Source organism: Delphinapterus leucas, chromosome 5 (genome assembly GCF_059928025.1).
Source record: "Delphinapterus leucas isolate spDelLeu-1000000601 "Yukka" chromosome 5, BTC_Dleu_Yukka2, whole genome shotgun sequence".
In the NCBI taxonomy this organism is placed as follows: Eukaryota; Metazoa; Chordata; class Mammalia; order Artiodactyla; family Monodontidae; genus Delphinapterus; species Delphinapterus leucas.
The window spans coordinates 35,824,000-35,839,688 of record NC_143133.1 but is presented as its reverse complement, the minus strand read 5'-3'; the positions used below and the strand labels follow the sequence as shown (position 1 = coordinate 35,839,688).

Below are 15,689 nucleotides of genomic sequence, written 5' to 3'. Positions count from 1 at the left end.
CTTTGGCTCCTAACTATCTCTCCAAGCTCATCTTGTCCCACTTTCTCTATATCCCAGCTATAGCATTCTTTATGATATTCTTTGAAAGAGTCAAGTTCTTTCCTACCTTGGGCTTCTGTAGTTGAAGTTTCCTTTACCTGCATTGCTCCGGTCCCAAATATTTCCATGGCTGGTTATTTGATATCACTGGGGTCTCAGCACAAATGTCAGCTCTTCAGGGAGGCCTTCCCTAACCAATCAATCTCAAGTAACCCCTCCCTGAGGTCCTCTCACCTCACATTGTTTTACTTCTTCACTGCAGTCACCATTATCCAAAATTTCTTTGTTCACATATTGTTTACCTGTTTATTTTCTATCTTCATTACAATTTAAGCTCCATGAGAACAGGAATCTTGCGTCTTTTTAACCATCGTATTCACAGTGTCTGGCAAAACAGTAGATGCCCTAAAAGTATGTGATGCATTCCTGTCCCTGAGTGAGTCACTCGACCTCTCTAACCCACATTTGTGGGCTTACTGTTGCCAGACTTACCTCTGGGTTTGGAGAATACAAAAGTGAATAAGACATGGCTTCTTGAAAATCTCATCCATTTATCCCTTTTCTCATATTACCTGAATGTATATTGTACTATGTTCCACATACTGCTCAATCTCAGTGCTTAGTTCCTTCTTCAGTAAAATGGAGTTTTGTTAACCAACTCTATCTCATAGGCTATATAAACAGGATGAGTATGAAAATAATATACAAAATGAGAAGTGCTATAAAATATTACTTTATATATTGCTATTGTTACACCTGCCTCTTTCCTTTTGTCTGGTACTGGCCAGGAGTTTATGACAACAGAGAGTCAACTGACAAAACCAGTAGTATAAATTCTAGTACTCACAGAAGGTAATAAATATGAATATCCATTTCATAGGCAGACAGTGTCTAAAATGTCTGGTGCATGAATTCTTAAATGTGATAGTAATAAGTGTCACTTTCCCACACTTCTGTTGCAGTAACAGAATAACAATAGCAAATAACAATACTATTTACAGAGTGAGGTGTGACCTCTCTCGGTGCCACCCAAGCCAATCTTCCCTCTCCATCACCCCATCTGATCTTTCATAGACTACAGGACACACACAGAGGGGCATCAGTGACCAGTTATGGGCCTGCAGAGCTCTTATAAGGACTCCTACATGATATGCCTGACACGTGGTACCTATGCAACAACTGTCCTTAATCCTTCAAAAGCACTGATCTAAAGGGCTTGTCCACTGTCATAGAACAGGCGGAGTGAGGGGCGTGGGAGGAGGGAGGTGAGCCTTCCCAGGATCAGCAACCAATCCTGGAACACATCTCCAATCACAGGAGCTTACGAACGTTCATTTGCAGATATGCACCATCTGCACAATAGTCTGCGCTTAATAAAATTAATTTTTCAGTCAGTCCTGACTGACAGACATTTTCTTACTTGCGAGTACCTGTAAAATGAAAGAAACGCAGGAGGAAGGGAGAGAATAAAGAAGAGAGATGTGGGGTGAGGGAGTAAAGACACGAGTCAGGGAGAGGAAGAGAAAGAGGTCTGTGACTGTTTCCCCAGCGCCGGGCAAAGAAGCCCCCTAGAACTACGCTCCCTAGAACTGAAGGGGACAGAAAGGCGTTCCTGGCGGCTACCAGAGAGGAAAGACCGCGGGAGACAGGGGACTAGTGCCAAAGGGGAGAATAAAGACAAATAGGCCGTACATACAATTCCTTTAGCATCCGCCGCTGCCGTGGGAGCGGCCCTGGCGCCCAGCAACCGCCGCAAAGCCCACGCGCAGCTCTGGGGTACAGTTGGCGGAACCTCGGAGAGCGCAGTGGGCTGCGGGACAGCGGCCTCTGGGCGGGGCTGACGACGGCGGGGCGGGGCTAATGGCAACGAGTGGGGGCTGGCGGCGGCGGGGCGGGGCTGACGCGTCTAAGTGGCGTCATGGTCTCCCCAGGACCCGGAGCCGGAGGGTTCTGGTGTTCTCCGCGACCGCCCGGTGTGTTTTCAGTCTATTCAACCCTTTCCTTTCCATGTCTCAGAACACTGACCTATTGTGTTGTAAAAGTCAAGGGACGGAGTTGACTTCGGAGGGGCATTAGCCAAAAAGCAGCGCCAGGGGCTGCGCATGCCAGAAGTAACTTGTCAAACTCAGATCATATTTCCTCTTACGTCAACTTAAATATAGTGCAGTCTTAAAATAACATAGTCTCTGGGGTCAGGACTGCGCTCAGATTTCAGCACTGCCACTTTGTAGCTTTGGGACCACAGGCAAATACATAATCTCCCTGAGTTTTGGGTTTTCTTATCTGTAAAGGATGTGGTCGTGTTCTGAGACTAAGTGAATTGATGCATGGTAAGTGTCTGCAACAGGGCTTGATACAAAGTAAACAGACGATATTCTGTTATCAGTGTAAAACCTTTGTTTTGTTTTGTCCCCCGCACCATGAAATCTTATGCGGAAATCTTCATATGAAACAAAGCAGAACTGCTCTGGTTTAAGGTGGGCCCAGAAGCTTTGGGTTCTCAGTGCCAAAGGTGGACTTCAAGTTTCCTCTATGGAATCCCCAAGCTTCCTAGTATATAGACGAAAACAACTGTTATTGGAGAAAGTCTAAACTTCTTAGAAAGACAAACTGACCTTTCCTGTTTTTTTTCTCCTGATACTCCAAACAACTTTTTCTCCTGCACACGCTGTATTCCTTTTTGACCCCATGTTTTTTCTAAAGTCATTCCGTCTATGTGGAGTGTTCCCTCTCTCCTTTTCTTATTTATCATTTAAGATCTCATTCAAATTACAACTCTTTTTGGGGCGACTGAGTAAAAATTCTCTTTTTATTGTAACCCCTTCCCACTTTCAGCATGGTGTAGACAGCTCAGCAAGGATTTAAAGTCATTTTCTTCCTTGTTTTAGGAGAGTAGACAAGGTCTTTTGTGATCAGAGGGTTAAGGAAATGCTTTGTTCTCATGGTAGGGAAGGGAAAAGCAAGGAGATCCCCAAGGATACTGGGATGAAGAACAAATGGTAGAGCTGGGAAGAAGGACCTTTGAGAGGAATCTGCTGGCCTCCAGGACACTGCCCTGTGCCCCAGATGCAATGGACTGCTGGAGGTCAAATGCTTTAGGGTCAATTTAAGGAAGATGGAGGGCACATCAACAAACAGAGTTTCAGAATTCTCACCAGGTCAGAGGGCTCAGGCCATATTTAATTTGAGTTAGTCAACTAAAGCATGTGATATCACTTGCTCCCAAAATGGCACGAAGCAATTCCCATCTGTTACAGAGAACTAAATTATTCATATAGAAATATAATGTCCTGAAACATTTCAAAAATAATGTCCTTCATTTATTTAAAGCCAATATAATACAAACTTAATAATAATCACTTAAAAAGCAGCTAGAGAAACATCTGAAGCTTTTTTGGTAAAAAAAGTCAATAGTAAGTTCATAGCAATTAAATTGGTTATATTTGCAACAATGCCATTAAAAGCAAAAAAAACCACAAAACTTTTGAGGAACAAAGAGAACCTTATTCATTACAGCAGTTTCTACTAAATTGGGTATGAAAGTAGTTTCAAAAATATCTTCTGTATAAATGGTTCTGTACTTCTGAAAGCACTTCAATAAAAACAGAAATTTGGCCAATGATCTATTTGGTATGATTTAAGTGCCAATTTTCTTTTCCAGTCTTACCTCTCACTAATTCCCGTTATCAACCTTAGGTGTCGGCCATTTACCCCAGGCTTTACTGTTTTCACACTTGGCTAATATGCCAGCCCTGTACCTAGCTGTTCCCTTCTTCGCTTTACTCCCTAATATCAGCTCATCAATCCAAATCATATGCTTTCTTCAAAGTCCGGTTCAAGTATCACCTCCTTTAAGAAGTTTTCCTCACTGAGAACAGTTTTGAATCATTCATTTGGATTACAGCTATTTGTACACATCTTGCTTCCTTGTAAGGTTCTTGAAGGCAAGTATCTTATTCACATTTGTATTCCCCTCAATCTCCCACTAGAATTCAAGTTCCATTAAACAGAACCCTTGAATATCTTCTTCATCACTGTATTCCCCAGCACCTAGCAAAACTGGCACATAGTAGCCAAGTTACAAGTGTATTCTGAGTGAGTGAATGAATGGATTTTAGAACATAACTCCATAAAGGCAGGGATTTATCTGTTTTACTCATTGCAAAATGAATATCTGAATATTACCAGGTGAATAAATTATTTTTGGAAGGCTTAGGATTCATCACATACAACAAAAATTCTTCAATCTATATGCCTTCCCAGAGGTCAAATGTATTTATGTTGGCTTTCACCCAACGAATTTGGTGGATGATATATCGTTCTGAAAATAAGACAACCCCCAGAACTGCAAGAGTAAAATTTAAAAGAATCAAAATAAAATGGGTGTTTACATTAGTTTCAGTTTTCTTTCTTGTTCTTTTCTGTGTTCTAAATTTTCTGCAATGAAAATGTATTATTTTGTAATCAGACAAAAATAATCAGTACCATTTTTAAAGAATGTAATGGATGAGATCACTTGCAAACATAAGACTGAGGACATTTTGAGAACATTAAAGTCCAATCGATGTTATGGAGTTAATACCAGAGAGAAAAACACTGGACTGTGAAAATAACTTGAAGAGCTGAAGCCTAATCGGTCTGCCTAAAGACAAACAAACAGACAATAAACAAACACTTCTCAAAGGGGAGATTGATGGCACCAACCCTAGGAAAAATAGGCATCTTGAAGAACATGAATTTATAGTGTTTGTTTAGCACTGTCCTTGGAAGTATGACACCTTTGCTGTGCACTGAATTGTATCCCCCCACCAAATTCATAAGTTGAAGCCATAACCCCCCAATGTGATGGCATTTGGAGATGGGGACTTTAAGAGGTAATTAGATTGGATAAGATCATGAGGGTAGAGCCCTCATGGTGGGATTAGTGCCTTTATAAGAAGAGACACCAGAGAGCTTGCACACTCTCTTCCATCCCCATTTTTTCACCCCACCCTGTGAGGACCCAGCGAGAAGGAGGTTATTAGCATGCTACGAAGAGAGCCCTCATTAGAGCCTGATCATGCTGGCAACTTTCACGTTTGACTTCCAGCCTCCAGAACTGTGAGAAAATAAATATCTGTTGTTTAAGCCACTCAGTCTATGGTATTTTGTTGTAGTAGCCCAAGCAGACTAAGATAGACTAAGCAGACTAGCATCTAAACCGTTATGTGGCAGGTAGTTTTCTGATACTGAAAGAGAATCTCCTCACTGACTCAGTTAATAAAAATTTACTAAATGCCCACTATGCTCCATGCCCTGTGCAAACTGCTGAGGATTCAAAGATGACCAAGATAAGGTTCCCACCCCTCAGGGGTTAATTTAATAGGAGACAAACATATAAACAAACTGAAAAAAGGACTATAAGTACTATGACAGAAGTATGTATAGGGTACATACACCGTTCTTTCAGGCACCCAGAGGTTAGAGTAATGGTTCCTGTCTGTGGTTGGGTGGGTGGAGTAAGTTTGGTTGGCTTGAGTCAACACTGTATCAAATTAACTCTGAGTTCACCAGCCAAGTCAAGAGCTGTGACTTACAATGTGGTGACAAACCTGAGACTTCATGGTGAGCCCTGCAGAGACCAATACTGGACAGAGAGCCATAGAGATTTGGGTGTAGAGTAGAGGTAGGAAGTAGCTGCATGCTCTGAAAATGGCATAGGCTATGGCAGTGGCTTACTGTGCTCTTCAACTATTTCTACATTCTGTAAATTTCCATTTCTAATTCTTCTTTGGGGCCTCGAATATTTACAACAACATTCTCACTTACTTATACTAACTGTATTTTGTATTAGTTAAAAAGTATTCAAAGCCTGTTACATGGAGAAGAGCTACTGGTGAACATGGGAAGCAGCACTGACTGCAGCACCCTTGGGCCTCACATGCCTTTTGCTAAGTCCTCATCATCCCCCATGTCCTAACCCTAGTCCTACTTTCTCTGGAGGCTGTGTCTAAACTGCACCTCCCCCTGGATTGATAAGGTGCTCCTGCTACGAGCTCCCTGGCGCCCCTCTACTTCCTGCATCATGGCACGTATCATCCTGTTTTGCAATCTCTTGTTTAGTGGTTGCTCTCCTCTATCAGACTGTCAGATCCTTAAAGATGGAAACAATATTAGTCTTCATGATGTGCCTGGGTCACCAAAGGCTTTCAGTATGTATTTGTTGGATGAATCTAGTTTCAGAGCTTGTGAAAGTAGAGGACCAGGTGAGCATTACGTTTATGGTGCTACCACCAAGGTGCACCTGGCCAAGGAAGTTCATCCATCTGAACTTTGGTATACATTAATCCAGTCCAAATTGAGAACATAAACACTAAGGGAATACAGTCCCAGAAAGTAACCAGAGTCAGGCTGACATAAAAATAAAGATTCTATGGCTTCGTAGTATGTTAGCTTAATAAAAATTAAGCTAGTTTTGAACAGAGGTGAATGTCATGGTGGAAGGGGCTGGAACAGTAGTCTAATGATAAGATTAGTTCGATATGAGATGTTAGTCTAACAACTAAATGAAGGGTGTATGTACCCTATTCGCACTTCTGTCAGAGCACTTATATCCCTTTTCACAGTTTGTTCATATGTTTGTCTGCTAATAAATCAGACCCTTAGGTAGTCTAATGACATGTTTATTTAAACATGATTATTCTAACAACTAGGCAGGAGTTGACCTAGAGTAGAGGAACTTAATGGGTGACACACAAAAGCAGAGACGTTCTGTTGATTAAGTGGGATAAAATGTGACTTTTGCAGATAAGCCTTTCTTCTTATCTTCTCTACTAGCATGTTGCAATCCCTGAAATTCCTGCCACAGAAGTCACTCTTTTGGTTAAAGTTACTAACTTTAGATAGTCCTTGTTAACCTGCAAGAAGATGCTATTAGGTGATGGCAACACCCAACACAATGGTACTTCTGGCTCTCCAATCTGATCTTCCCATCTCCCAGGATGTGAATGCTTAGTGAGAGACACTTTCTCAGCCTCCTCACAGCGGGGTGTGGCCTTCACTAACATTATGTAAGAGGAGAGGTGTGTCCAACTCCACAGCACGTCCTTAAAAATAAATTGCTTGCCTTGGACTTTCTTTTTTCCTTCTTCCTGAGGATTAGAAAGGGGACAGACATCTTTAACCTTTGTCCTAAGCTAGGGCATGGCACAGCCTCAAGACAGAAGGACATGGGTCTCTGAGTAGGCTGCATGAGCAGAGTAACACTGTCAGCTGGTTTCATAAGAGGGAAATAAATTTCTCTATTTAAGTATTTCATTTTCCGTTTCTTCATTATAGCAGCTTACCTTACCCTGATTAATATGATATTCATGAGGCTGGTGTAGAGATTCATAGAAATTGATGAGGGATTGTGTTATGGTGTTTTAAAAAAAGAAAAGAGGAGCCCAAAGTAATTCAAGGCATGAGAGGCCAGGTGACCATGAACCGTGAAACTGTGATGGTAATAGTAAGTCAGAGCAAGATGTTGGTTAGCAGAACGGGACACTGAAATTAAATTGTGGTAGTACATTCAAGTGTATATGTCCCTATAAAAATTAAGACATAATGATGAATAGTGTGTGAAAAAAAAAAGAAGGGAGAGATCAGGTTGGAGATGTAGAACATTACCCCCATCTCCCCCAGATGGAAAGGGTAATGGCTAAAAATGCTGTTTAGAGAAATAGCCACACTTGGTTCTAGTACATTTTAAGCTTAAACATTACATATGTCAATATCCATATGGATAAAAGTAGCCTCTGCTAGTTGATAAAAGTAGCCTCCGAGAGCAGCTTTCTGATGACTATATTCGGCATTCTCTCTTTTCACCTCTAAACCTGTATAGAAGTCTCTCCTTCATCTTCTTCATCTTTATTCTGATGTTCAGCTTTCTGGAGAAGTCTGGGGCCTAGCAAACCAATAAGTAGACTTCCAATTGGGGCTGTGATGAGGATGGCCAAAAATGCCACTGTCAACACATCCATTCCATATCCTTCTAACTGTTTCTCTCCATGTGATCTTGCTGTGTCCAAAGCCACAGATCCTATTGCAGCCTATAAAAGTTTAAAGGTAAAGTTGGAACCATGATAAGACAAGCACATAGAAAAAAAGGTTCATTATTTTATCATTTGCAAAAACAAATTTCTTGTTCTTTTGCTCAACTGACAAAGTTCTATTAGTCTTCTTTCAAAGTGTACTACAGTTGATTTTGATGATCTAAAAGCTCTCCCTGCCCTTGCAGAGGGAAAGAATGATGATTCATATATACCTATTTGCATAAGGTAAACTTACAAAAATATCAGGCAACTTTTTTTCAGAACACAAGGCAAATACAGACTTAGGATATTAATTAACTATAACAAGATTCTCTATACTAAATTCCTCCTGAGTAAAGTTGAAAGTTACTGAATGGTCATCTCATTCTTTTGTCTTTAGGAATCTGGAATTAAGAAAGGACAAGATGAAAAAATGCAGTGAAACTTACTGGAAGATGGTGAAATTTTACATGAAAAAACATAAGAATATTGCTGTAGAGCCTAAGCTAATTGTTAAACATCAAGAAACTTGAAAGTGGAGGTACCTTTGAAACTTGAAGTTAACCTTATTAGGAATTTGATTAACTCTTTGCCTTAGGAGTTGGTGAAATGTTTTGCTTAAAATTTATCTACTGGGAAGTATTATGAAAACTCTTAGAGACAAAATGCAATATTATCAGTGCACATGGGGAAAATACATTAATCAATCTGGTTATCCTCTTATTGGCACAGAACATAGCAATGAAACAGAAGAGAAAATATCAGTGTGGATGAGACACAATGGCAGAGACGACTCATTGCCCACAAATATCTGAATGCCTCTTTCCCCTTCTATAATAGAACTCCTGAGTTTAGCTGGTCACATTGCTGTCCAAATACAGACTTTTTTCCCAGTCTTCTTTGCAACTAGTTGAAGCTATGTATCTAAGTTCTGGCCATTAAGAGGTGAGCAGAAATGATACATGCTTCTTGTAACTGTTCCCTGAAAAGAAATGGACACTTGCACCTTATTCTTTCCCCCTTCCCATTGGATGACAAACAGTGAAAGTTGGACTCATGGTTGAAAGGCATACGCTGAGGACAGCAGTTACCCTGCCAGCTCTGGAATTCCCATGCTGCACTGCTGGTTAGAGAGAAATAAAAATCTATCTCATTTAGTCCTCGTGTTTGAGGGCTCTTTGCTATGGCTTGTGCCATAACTAATTCAACATTTCATGAATTCTCAGCAAGAACTGCACACATTATGATGTATATTTCTCTTTCAGCTCTCTGTCATTGTGTATATGTGTATGTGTGTGTACGTTTGGGGGTTTGTCTGTTTGCTAAGTTGTCATTTAAAATATATTTCCGGGACTTCCCTGGTGGCCTAGTGGTTAAGAATCTGTCTTGCAACTCAGGGGATGCCAGTTTGATCTCTGGTCGGGGAACTAAGATCCCACATGCTGCGGGGGCAACTAAGCCCGTGCACCACAACTAGAGAGAAGCCCGCGAACGGCAACAAGGAGCCTGCGTGCCACAATGAAAGATCTCATGTGCCACAACTAAGACCTGACACAGACAAAAAATAAATAAATAAATATTAAAAAATATATATATATATTTCTTATAGTAGGTCATAGACAAAAAAGTTTAAAGAACACTAATATGGAAAAAATATGTAAGAAAGTCTTGTTTCTTGTGCAGTGGCAAAAGAAGAAAAAAAAATTGTATACAATACTTGCTTTGAGAACATGCATTATTCAAGACATCCTAGATAATTTCTCATTTTAAAATTTGTTTTCATAGCAGGAAAGTGCCGTATTTCAAATTTTGATGTTAGAAACAAATCTTTCATACTAAAGCTACTAGAGCGATTATTTTGATATTTACCTACTAAAGTTACTGAAAGTAGTGTGGAGGCTGGAGATACTGTGAGGGAGAAACTGTTCAACTTACTGTGCTCTATTAACCTCACAGCATTCTTAGCCACTATGTCTCAGACACCTTTGAAAGTCTGATGGAAAGAAAAACTTCTCTGGAAAAATGCCCCAATCCCATAGCCACACAAAATCCGGCATATAGTTACAGAGGAGCACATTGCACCCCTCAAAGCTTCCTAAATTAAGAACACCTAATTTTCATTTCATGAAACAGAAATTTACACATTTAAATAACTGCAAAATAATCAAGGATGAAACAATTCAATCTTATTTGTTGTAATTAGTTGGAGAATACACAATACAATCAGGGAGGGATATATTACATTTGCAACAAATGATGATCTATACAGTTCTAATTTAATGAGCAATTATAGGTATGCTACCAAATACCTGTTCAACCATTTCGAGTACCTATTGGTTACTGCTTTGTTTATTAGAGTGTGCAAATTTTGGGTCATGTGATTGAGATGTTTGTCAGGAGGTTCAGGTGGTTTGAAAATTTAATATCAACTAATAATCTAGGAAATAAAGCATCTTCTGAGTTATTTCTCAATAAATCTTTCTATATTAAAGACTGTGGTCAAGCATAACTGATCATCAATCATATAGACATTGAAGTATTTCCAAATACTAAGATGGGCTATGCTATTTCTGTTTCACTCTCTTCTTAGAAGATATTGAAATGAATAGAGTTAATAACTATCTCTTTGGGTTATTCTAGAGAGCTCTGACTGACAAAAATTCCTACTCTTCCCTCCTGCTACTTACTACTGCTTTCTAGTAGTGTAGGGATTTATTGGATTTTGAGTTGCACCCTGGTGATCTAAGGAAATTTAATGAGCTGTCATATTTAATGAATCAATATACCAAAAATAAAACTTTTAAAGAGTAAATTAGTATAAAATCTTATCATAAATCAAACTTCAATTATTTATTTTCACCAAATTTAAACATGCCCTCTTATTAAAAATGTCAAGGTATCATATAGAAATAGGGATTAAAATCCATCATTACCTGGACTGTGGCCTTTGGAAGCCATGCAAAAGAAATAAATATCTTTTCCTTAAAGTTAAAACCAGCAAAACACACCATCAGATATGTAGCCAAAATTCGTATCAGTACTGCAGTGCCCAGGGTGGCAATACAAAGGCCTGTAAGAAATACTCAGTTTTTAGACATAATGAAATACTGGGGGAAAAATTGAATCACATGGTTACTGATTCAGAACTCTTTCAAAAGAAGTCTAAAAACATTCACAAAATTAAAAAGACAAAAATGGCTAGGCATAATTTATCAAAACATCAATATTAAGGATCAATCAGATCACTTGTTTAAAAGAAGGTATTTCCCCTTGATTTTTTTTTTTTAGTAAAATGCAAAAGATTTATTTGCTCTGAGAGAAACCAAAATATTCCCTTAAACTGAAAACAGAAATTAAACATATTTTAATTTCTAAAAGGAGATTTGAATGCTCTTTTAAGCTTTATAGCAAGAAACACACTTTCTTCCATGCATTTATTTAACAAGAATTTATTCAATAACTATGCATGGCAGGATCTGGACTAGGTACTAGTATCCAAAAATGTATAATGTACAGACTCTACTTCTATGAACTTAAGGACAGAGGAAGACAGAAACATAAAAATGAATTAATATAGTATAAGGTAATTACAGTATAAGCATACTGGTAAGAGGGCACAGAAGAGGAAAAAATTATTATTTTCATCAAAGTGGTTGAGAATTCTTTACAGAGAGTATAAGACCAGAGGCGATATTCAAAATATATATAAGCCATTATGGGGGCAATCAGCCAATCAGAACAGAGCTCGCTGGGCAGTGACCAATCAGAACAGACAGTGGCAGTCTACAGCTGTTTCATCATACTGGTGTGTACACTGACAGCCCATTAGCCTTGGTTTTAATATACAGCTACTGCATTCAGTCAGCATTTAGAATCCTTTGCTGGTAAAGTTAAGTTCATCCTGAAGTGCAAAATAAAGGATTATGACTTGGCCGCTGCAGGCTACTGGAATCTGAGAAAGGGACAGCTAAAGTGACTGCTAAGTTACAGGATGATTTTTTATAAAGTAACATTTGTTGAGTATTTACTCTGTGCCAGGTTCTGTACTAAGCTTTAAGTGCATTACTTTACTTAATCCTTACAACCTGTGGGGTAATTCCTGTCATTTTACAGTTGAAAAAAGTGAAGTTCAAAAAGGATAAACAACTTTGTCAAGTTCAAAAGGCTGGGTAAAAGGGATAGACACTGCAGGAGGCTCTACTGTAAATCTGCAATATTTTTTTTTACTGAAAAGTTTTGTGGCTTTTTGTTGGAGGATATTTCTCCCAGGTTGGTAGATTTTCAAAAATATTTGTTGCTGAAGTACAAGATACAAAAGAGATGATCCCATTCCCAGGAGGGAACATTGAAGGTTTGGGGAGAAGATGAAGAGGAAGTTTTAGACACACTGAGTTTTAAGTTTTGTGGGATTTATAAGTGGTGATGTCCAATCAGCCACTGGATTTATAGATTTAGAGATAAAGATTTTGGAATTACATAGTTTATAATCAAAGTCACTGAGTGTAGATGAGCTCAAGGAAGTGATAAAAGAGCGAGAAGCATAGAAGGTTTTGGAAAGAACTTTGAGGAGGAGCAGCGCTTAAGCCATACATACAGTAAAGACTCAAAAGGCACGGGAAAATATGAAATTTCAGACTTCAATGTGAAAGTGTTTTAAAGAGGTCAGTAGTATCAAATGCTGCTGAGAGATCAAGTGCAATAAAGACTGGTAAGTATTCAGTGGATTTAATAATATAACCTTGGTAAGAGCACGGTTGGTTGTGTGATGGGGCAGAAGCTAAGCTGAAATGTACTGAGGAAGGGAATGAGAACTGAAATGGAAAAGGGGAATACAGACACCCTTTTGGAAAAGTTTGAAAAGAGAAATAGAGAGATAGAGTGGTAGGTGAGGGGGGAAGTGAAATGGAGGAAGGATATATATATATATATATATATATCTATCTTTCATAAATATATGTGTGTGTATTTATTTAAATTTTGATTGTGATAAAATACACATAAAAATTACCATCTTAATCATTTAAAAATGTGCAGTTCAGTAAGCATTAAGTTAAACATTTACATTTTTGTGCAAAAAATGTCCAGAACGTTTTCATCTTGTAAAACTGAAACTCTGTACCTATTAGACAACAAATCCCCATCTCCCCTTTCCCAAAACCACTGGCAACCATCATTCTACTCTCTATTTCTATGAATTTGACTCATATAAGTAGAATCACACAGTAGCTGTCTTTTTTTTGGGGGGGGGGACCTTGTTAATTTTCTCTATTGTTTTCTATTTTGTTGATTTCTTTTTTTTTTTTTTTATTGAATTAGAGCTGATTTGCAACGCTGTGCCAATCTTGGCTATACAGCAAAGTGACTCAGTTATACACATACAGACATTCTTCTTTTTATATTCTTTTCCATTATGGTTTATCACAGGATAATGAATATAGTTCCCTGTGCTATACAGTAGGACCCTGCTGTTTATCTATTCTATTTGCAATAGTTTGCATCTGCCAACCCCAAAGTCCCAGTCCCTCCCTCCCCCTTGGCAACCACAAGTCTGTTCTCTATGTATATGAGTCTATTTTTGTTTTGTAGATAGGTTCATTTGTGCCATATTTTAGATTCCACATAGTAGTTGTCTTTCTATGATTGGCTTATTTTACTTAGTGTAATGTCTTCCAGGTTCATCCATGTTATAGCATGTATCAGAATAGAAGGATATTATTTTAAGATAGAGATTAAAGTCTGTTTAACTTCTGAAGAGAGGAACACTGTGACAAGGATATTTGAGGATGTATAAGAAAAAGGGAAGAATCTATGTGTAAGATCCAGAAAGAGGTGGCAGGGGATGGGATCCCTAGTATGGACAGAAGAATATTGTGACGCAAGGAAAGGAGGAAATAATGAGTATATGTGTGTAAATTAATTTTTAAGTGAAGTGCTATGAATTAAGAGAGTTTTAACATAATGGCTTTCAAATGTGTGAATGAATGAACAAACATTTTTATTCTATGGGTACCTATTATAGAACTCACTAGTTATCTTTAAAATTCTGGCCCTTGATCAGGGTAAGGCTAGATGAACATTTTTATCCTTGGAAAAACACTTTAGGGCCTGCATTTTATTGATGGCAGTCAGCAGTGTCACTTTTCTTTACAAGGAACAATATTTAAAGGTATAAAATTTACTGTCTTAGATTGACAAACATTATTTTCTAACGAACTGCTCTAAAAGACTTAGCTCGTTACTTTTTTATATAATTGTGACAATGGGAACCACTGAACACATACCTACTAAAGATACTTCAACTGAATATAAGAAGAGTTGATTTTAGCAAAATTCTTACCTACAGTTTCTGGTCTGAGAGCTGTAATGGCTACCTCTGCTCCAATCAGTCCAAAGAGAAGGGGCTGAAAGATGAACCAGGCAACTGCTATAACCTTTTCAACATCTGCCTAAAAGGAACACACACACACACACAAACACAGACTTTCATTATATGAATTTAGAAGTTCTAAGAATTTTACTAATTTGAAATTTGAGTCAATTTGACCTGAGATAGCCTTTACCTCTGTAGCATCTATAAATAAGAAGTTAGCTAGAAGAGAGCAAAAAATTGCGCAAAGATATTTCTAACACAATTCAGATATATGAGGTACTTTAGTGTTGGTTTACAAGTAAATGTTAATTATAAAGAGTTTTACAAAGTAATCTTAGGACTTCTGCTTCTGAATACACAATCTGTGTGTATGTGTTATAATGAATAATATTATATTAACTATATTATTGTTACATTATTGCATAGTTTAAAATTTTGTTAATTTTCATTCAACAATATGATTTAAAGACGTTATATCAGTGCATATATCTAGATATTCACCTCATAATTGCTGCATGGTAATCTGTGGTATGGGAGTACCATAGTTGATTCAATCATTTCTTTATCAATAGGCCTTTAAGTTGTTTCCAATTTTTTCTTTATAAAAAAATACTGTTTGTGGATATCTCAAATCACGCACAAAGATAAAATCCAGGTATAACAAAGTGCTGTGCCAGTTATTAATTTACTGCCCTTTGGCTCCAAATCTGCCTTTCCTTGTTTCTCTGCAAAAAATGGAGCTGGGCCCTTTAAACATTTCACCTTTGCCAGCTGGTACCATATTAAGTATTGTCAGTAGAAGGTGCTGAAATATATTGCAAGAGAAGGAACTCTTCCTGGTTTCTGTGGCTCTTCCCAGCAAGATCTTCCAGAACAAGGCTCCTGCAGTCCAGGTGGCTTCTCCAGTGCCAGGGTCTTGCAGTGCATGGTGCTAGCAGCTTTCCCCAGCCTACACCTGGGGTGGTTTCGTAGCCACCTCCCTTGGGCCATATACCTCCCCATGCACCCTAGAGGGTGGATTTCCTATAAGTTTGGAGAGTAGATTTCTAGTAAATTTTGTAGGTAGGGCACCATGGTGATTTCTGTGTCACCCAGTGAACCAAGGCTCTAACAAGGTCTGGATTCTCAGCCCTGGGGGAGGGAGTAGTGAGGTGACGAGGAGAGGTGGAAGGGTGTGCTTTATCTCAGCCCTAGGAGTTTATAGCTGCTATTCCTATATTATTTAGGGG

The 15,689-nt window shown here is 38.6% G+C and overlaps 1 protein-coding gene across 13 annotated transcripts in view; it reads right to left on the bottom strand.

The window, feature by feature from the left end:
* Positions 1-15,689, bottom strand: part of SLC9B2 (solute carrier family 9 member B2) — a 67,798-nt gene that overhangs the window by 14,128 nt on the left and 37,981 nt on the right. For 9 of the 13 annotated variants that reach the window (XM_089911635.1, XM_089911630.1, XM_089911631.1 and 6 more), the window contains 3 exons: positions 14,428-14,536; positions 11,024-11,160; positions 3,334-8,108 (listed from right to left, as the gene is read on the bottom strand). In XM_089911635.1, coding sequence (XP_089767761.1) covers positions 7,887-8,108; positions 11,024-11,160; positions 14,428-14,536 — 468 coding nt within the window. In that variant the 3' untranslated portion in view covers positions 3,334-7,886. Of the gene's footprint in view, positions 1-3,333; positions 8,495-11,023; positions 11,161-14,427; positions 14,537-15,689 lie in introns of those variants that run through there. The other 4 variants (XM_089911636.1, XM_089911632.1, XM_089911633.1 and 1 more) reach the window with 3 other exon arrangements.